This window comes from Colobus angolensis, unplaced genomic scaffold (genome assembly GCF_000951035.1).
Source record: "Colobus angolensis palliatus isolate OR3802 unplaced genomic scaffold, Cang.pa_1.0 Scaffold587, whole genome shotgun sequence".
NCBI classification, from domain to species: Eukaryota; Metazoa; Chordata; class Mammalia; order Primates; family Cercopithecidae; genus Colobus; species Colobus angolensis.
This window is the reverse complement of record NW_012119454.1, coordinates 219,451-226,048: the sequence shown is the minus strand read 5'-3', so window position 1 is coordinate 226,048 and position 6,598 is coordinate 219,451. Positions and strand designations below refer to the sequence as shown.

Here is a 6,598-nt window from a genome sequence, read left to right as displayed (position 1 = left end):
AATATACATTCATATATTCATAAAAGATTGATATATAATATAATAAATGTATGATAAATATTTTGTGTTATAGAATATATTCATATATGAAATATATCACGTATATTTATATACTTATATTTATGTGTTTATGTCTGTAATGTACATGTATATACGATCATCATGCTTCATAACAGACTGCATGATAGAGGGTAGTTGTGTGTTAGGTACTATTCTAAGTTTTTTGCACATGTAAACTCAGGGGTATAAAGTCTTCTCTGCATTGGACAAGTAAGAAAACTAAGACACAGAGAGGTTCAGCGACTTCTCCAAGACTTCAGAGCTAGTAAATGCAGAGCCAGGACTCGGGTCTGGATGGCCATGCTTTTACTATGACTATCCTGGTTAATGCTAGAGACGCTGGATGAGCTGATTACCCTGATCTGATCACTATACATTGTATGTATCCCAGCCTCACTGTGTACCCCGTGAAGATGGACAACTATTATTTCTTAAGTTTAAAAACTGAATGAGATTCAAATTAAAAGTGTTAAAAATGTAATTGTAAAACTATTAAATAATCTAAATAATTTAAAACTATCAAAAAGTTTAAAGTAACTAAAAAAAATCCCAACAAACCCATTTGGTTTTGTATATAGATGCAGTCATATAATTTATCAGCCTGCGGAACCGGAACGACTGATGAATGCATGACTCGCCATGAAACCACCTTACCTGATGGTGTCATTGCCATAGCAGCCCAGATCTCCAATACCCAGGTCATCAACCATGATCAGGACAATATTAGGCTTGTCGTCATGCACCCTGTGTGCCTGGCACGTGTTCAAGAGTGTGCACACCAAAGACAAGAAGACCAAGGGGCTCCTGGAAAGCAAGCGGGGATTTTATTGGTATCAGGCTTCTCTGGGTGGATTCAGGATCCACCTCCCAACACAACACAACAGGGGCCTTTGGAGATCACTTGGATCTCCCAGACGTCTACCTAAGCTCAAGAGTGTCTCTCTCCAAGCACCAAGCACTGCTGCTGAATGGTAGCAGAAGTGCCCAAAAGAATGCTCTCTTGGCTTCTCACTTTGCATACACTAAGGCTAAAACAACAGATGTTAACGTGGATGCAGTGAAAAGGGAACCCTTTTACACTGCTAATGGGGATGTACAACCACTGTGGAAAACAGTGTGGAGATTCCTTAAAGAACTAAAAGTAGATCTACCATTTGATCCAGCAATCCCACTCCTGGGAATCTACCCAGATGAAAAGAAGGCATTATATATAAAAGACACTCGAAGCCAGGTGTGGTGGCTCACACCTGTAATCTCAGCACTTTGGGAGGCCGAGGTGGGTGGATCACCTGAGGTCAGGAGTTTGAGACCAGCCTGGCCAACATGGTGAAACTCTGTCTCTACTAAAAGTACTAAAATTAGCTGGGGGAGGTTTCAGTGAGCCAAGATTGCACCACTGCACTCCAGCCTGGGTGACAGACCGAGGCTCCATCTCAGAAAAAAGATAAAACAAAAACAAAAGAAACCCACAAAAAACAACAACAACAACAAAAACAAAGACACTTGCACATGCATGTTTATAGCAGCACAATTTGCAGTTGCAAAAATGTGGAACCAACCCAAATACCCATCAATCAATGAGTGGATAAAGAAAATGTGACGTATAGAGATACATATCTATAGATTTTTATGCAAAGTGAGAAGCCAAGAGAACATTCCTTTGGGCACTTCTGCTGCCATTCAGCAGCAGTGCTTGGTGCTTGGAGAGAGACACTCTTGATCTATAGATATCTACATAAACCACATTTTCTTTATCTATATAGATCTATAGATATCTATCTAGCCATATCACATTTTCATATACATACACATACACACGCACCATGGAATACTACTCAGCCATAAAAAGGAATAAAAGAATGTCATTTGCAGCAACCTGGATGGAGTTGGAGACAATCATTCTAAGTGAAGTAACTCAGGAATGGAAAACCAAACGTTGTATGTTCTCACTCGTAAGTGGCAACTAAGTATGAGGATGCAAAGACATAAGAATGACGCAATGGACTTTGGGGACTCAGGGAAAGGGTGGGAGGGGAGTGAGGGATAAAAGACCACACATTGGGTACAGTGTACACTGCTCGGGGGATGGGTGCATCAAAATCTCACAAATCACCACTAAAGAACTTATCCATGTAATCCAACATCACCTGCTCCCCAAAAACTATTGAAATTTTTTTAAAGGCTAAAGTAGATGCCCTTCCAGGAGGGAAGTCTGAAAACATGTACTCAGAGGCAAATCATTGCAGAGGACGGAGACGATAAGACTCCTGAGGTTAACTCCCTCTTCCAGGGTCTTAACCTCATTTAAGGAACTTAAATGAGTCTCTAAGGTTAAGGGATTTAACCTTAACTTAATTCTAAAATTAGAGTTTTTATTCCAATTTAAGGGCATGTGGGTGTGTGTGTTCCTTACAGTACTATTCACAATGGCCAAACACCTCAGTGTCCGTCACTGGATGAATGGATAAAGAAAATGTGGTGCATACCCCATAGAATACTATTCAGCCTTAAAAAAAGAATGAAATTCTGTCATATGTGACAACGTGGATGAACCTGGAGGTCATTATGCTAAGGAAAATAAGCTTGGCACAGAAACACCAATGCCACATGATCTCACTTGTCTGTGGAATCTCAAAAAGTTGATCTCATAGAAGGAAAGGGTAGAATGATGCCTGCTAGGAGCTGGGGGGCCAGTAGGGGGCTTGGGGAGATGTTGGTCGAAGGATAAAAAATTTCAATTTGACAGGAGAAATAAGTTCAAAGAATCTATTATACTTGTGTTGACTATAGTTAATAAGAATGTATGTTAGAGTTGAAAATTACTGATCAAATCTACTCAAAGTGCTCTCATCACAAATAGGTAAGTGGATGAGGTACCTTGTATTAGCATAATTGAGCCATTCCAAAATGCAGGCGTATTTCAAAACATCAAGTTGTACACCATAAATCTACGCAATGTTTATATGTCAGTTTTTTTGACTCAAGGGATATTTAAAAAAAAAAGAAATTTAAAAAGGAAAAAAAGGAAAAATGAAGTTAAATAAAGAAACAAGAAATAAAAATAAAATATTCATAAATACATGCAATTTATCATTACTCCAAATTTTTAAAAAGTCAGGCTGCAGTGGCTCACACCTGTAATCCCAGCTTTTTGGGAGGCTGAGGCAGGAGAATCAGTTAGTCACCAGCTTGGGCAACATAGTGAGACCCCATCCCTACAAAATATATAAAAATGAGCTGGGTGTGGTGGTGCATGCCTGTAGTCCCAGCTATTCTGGAGGCCGAGGTGGGAGGATTGCTTGAGCTCAGGAGTTCAAGGCTGCAGTGAAGTGAGATCGTGCCACTGCACTCTAGCCTGGGCTACAGAATGAGACCCTCAAAAGAAAAAAAAAAAAGTGTGGGGATAGCAGCTTTTGTTGGAGAAAAGAAAAACAAGCAAAAAAAAATAAGTAAATAAAATAAGGAATTACCAAGTAAAGGAAAAGTGGAAGTTGGGGGAAGAACTGAAATGAGGAAAAGAAAGAAATGTGGAATGTGAGGACCACTTGAGTCCACTTCATGGTTTTGCTCAGTCCCAGCTGAGGTCATATTTTCTTAAGGAAACACATGATGCTCTTCTCAGCATATCCCTACTCAGTTATCAGGTAATGAATATTGGACATGTGGATTATTGATTCAATCCCTATCTCATCTCTATACATGTTTCAAAACCCACTTCAAATATCTCCTCTGAGAGGAAAAATACAAACAGGAGTTCATCCCTATTGGCTCTCAGAGTCCTTTGTAAATACTCTGAAACAATGATAGCCACAGAAGTTTACAATTTTTTTTGCTTTATGCGAACATCTCCTTGAAGATTGAGAATGTCTTGCAGGCAAAAGCTACACGCTCAGGACTGTGGGCCAAATTCCCGAAGTTACAGAAATGCTTTTCATCTGTGCAAAGTTAGTTGAATTGTTTTATTACCCCCTGTTTTTACAATGCTTTAAAATCATATATACGGATGGGCACAATGGTGACTCACACCTGTAATCCCAGCACTTTGGGAGGCTGAGGCAGGAGGATTCCTTGAGCTCAGGAGTTCAAGACCAACTTGGGCAACATAATGATAACTTGTCTCTACAAAAAATAAAAATAAAAAATTAGCTGGGCATGGCGATAAGCACCTGAGGTCCCAGCTACTCTGGAGACTGAGTCTGGAGGATCACTTGAGCCCGGGAGTTGAAGGTTGCAGTGAGCTATGACTGCACCGCTGTAGTCTACCCAGGGTGACAGCAAAACCCTGTGAAACCCCGTCTCTAAAATAAATAAAAATAAACATAAACTCATATGTATCTGTTGGAAATTTACAGTTTGTATTTATATCAATTGCCTAACTCTCTCCTACCTTTTTAAAAAAGTCACACACTTACTAAGTTGAGAGAATGAACTTAGACATCTTATGGCCAATCATATAAAGACAGCATGTTGACTCATAGTAGGTTACAAGAAAAGAAAAAGAAAAAAGAAAAAAAAGACAGATGATATTAAATGCCTCCATCCGTAAGGCTGAATTCACAAATACACAGAATTATACATTAGATTCAATTGTGCTCACAATGTATTATGTGGCTTTACCTACCTGGGCCTCATTGTGCAGCTCGGAGTACCTTCTTGCTGTCTTTGGCAGAAGACACAGACAGGGTTAAAAGACTGAAAAAAAAAAAAACAACAAGTATCATTTATGTGTCAGTTAAATTAGTTCCCAGCATGAAATTCTCACTGGAGACTTGGGAGCCGTATCCGTAATTCCAACATTTTAAAATTGATTTTCTGAGGTCACTACTACACAAATCTTGAACTCTCAATGAATTAACTATTTTGACCTTTTTTTTTTTTTTTTTTAGATGGAGTCTCGTCTCGCCCTGTCACCTAGGCTGGAGTGCAGTGGTGTGATCTCCGCTCACTGCAACCTCTGCCTCCTTGGTTCAAGCCATTCTCCTGCCTCAGCCTCCTGAGTAGCTGGGATTACAGGTGCGCACCACCACGCCCAGCTAATTTTTGTATTTTTAGTAGAGACGGGGTTTCACCGTGTTGGCCAGGCTGGTCTCGAACTCCTGACCTCAAGTGCTCTGCTCATCTTTTGGCCCATTTTTAAAAGAACTCCTGCTGCCCCAAGTCCTGGGGCTCTTGGCTGAATTGTCTCAGTGGAAAAACCTACCCTGAAACATGGTGGCACAAGAGAATTGTCTCAATGTCCTGCCAAGTCTACAAGTTTAGACTCAGAAAGTCTCTGTGTCCTGAATAAGGAAAGGGGCAATTAATCAAAATGAGCTGCCTCTTTTTTGACTGCATTAATGCAAATGCAGAAACCACTGAATGAGTAATGGTTGTATTTAATTGGCAGTGGCGGGGGCAGGGGGGGTGTTTAGGACTAAGGGATATGACAGCCAAATGCATTACAGTGAAAGAAACGCCCATCTGTAGTCTGCAAGTTACTACCCATATTTGTACCTTAAAATAACACTAAGGACAAAATACAAACTCATTCCTCCTTAAATTCATTTTGCTCCAAAGCATGGATACTCTGGTCACATACTACACACACTATACACACACACACACACACACACACACGCACACTCACACACACGTTCTTGGTTAAGAAAGAAAAAAGAGGAGAGGAAGGGAGGGAGGGAAGAAAGAAGAAAGGGTATGAGAGTAACAGAAAGGAGAAACTTACCCACACTAAAATTGGTTTGGAATCAATTTCTCAATGCCTAAGCTGATCCATTGAGTTTCAGAATACAATAGGTCAAAGGATCTTTCGACTCTGCCCTTTTCAACGAGAGGTTAAAAAAAAAAATGCTGAGAAAATGTGTCCAGACAAACCTTCCCCAACTCACCTATCAGCCGTATTGCCTCTCTAATGTCTGGGAACAGAACAGACAGACTGTTCTGCAAAGGCTTTCCCTCTTCTGGCAGCTGCCTCGAATCTTTGCCAAAGCGTTAGCCGCTCCATCTCACCTCCCTCTGCCATGGGAGGGCTGGTCCATGCTAGGCTCACCCAGATGGTTCATCTTAATTATGTGCAAATGAGGCAATCTGCACCCCACATTTGCAACTCCTACTACACATCCAGGAAAAGAAAAGAAAAACAACAGCACACTGACGACAAAACATTACATTCAGCGAAACACCTACAGCCTTTCTCGCTAACGCTGAATGTTCTTATATGTGACGACCACCAAAGCCATTCATCGCTCCAGAATTAAGACTGGTTGTTTTGAGCCAGAGCAATCCTGTTTGATGTCCCTTGCATTGTGGTGACCTCATGGTCTATAGCAGTGCCTCAGGAACATCTGTGCTCCCAATTAAAAGTGGTGGGTGGGTAGGTGGGAGGGAAATGGAAGGTCTTCCCTGTCTTTATATCTTAATAATATTCAACAAGATGAAGTGTGGGAAATAATTTGGAAGATGGTAGGTGTACTGTTCATCCACACCCTGCCCCAAATGGATGGCTATTATATTAAACAACACAGATGCAAAGCCAGATAGT

At 40.6% G+C, this 6,598-nt stretch overlaps 1 protein-coding gene across 1 annotated transcript in view; it reads right to left on the bottom strand.

Moving 5' to 3' along the window:
• Positions 1 to 6,318, bottom strand: part of ARSF (arylsulfatase F) — a 49,581-nt gene extending 43,263 nt beyond the window's left edge. The window contains exons 1-3 of the mRNA XM_011962247.1: positions 6,244 to 6,318; positions 4,682 to 4,720; positions 715 to 864 (exon numbers count right to left, since the gene is read on the bottom strand). Of these exons, the coding sequence (XP_011817637.1) occupies positions 715 to 864; positions 4,682 to 4,692 (161 nt within the window). The 5' untranslated portion in view covers positions 4,693 to 4,720; positions 6,244 to 6,318. The remainder of the gene's footprint in view (positions 1 to 714; positions 865 to 4,681; positions 4,721 to 6,243) is intronic.
• Positions 6,319 to 6,598: the final 280 nt, after the last annotated feature.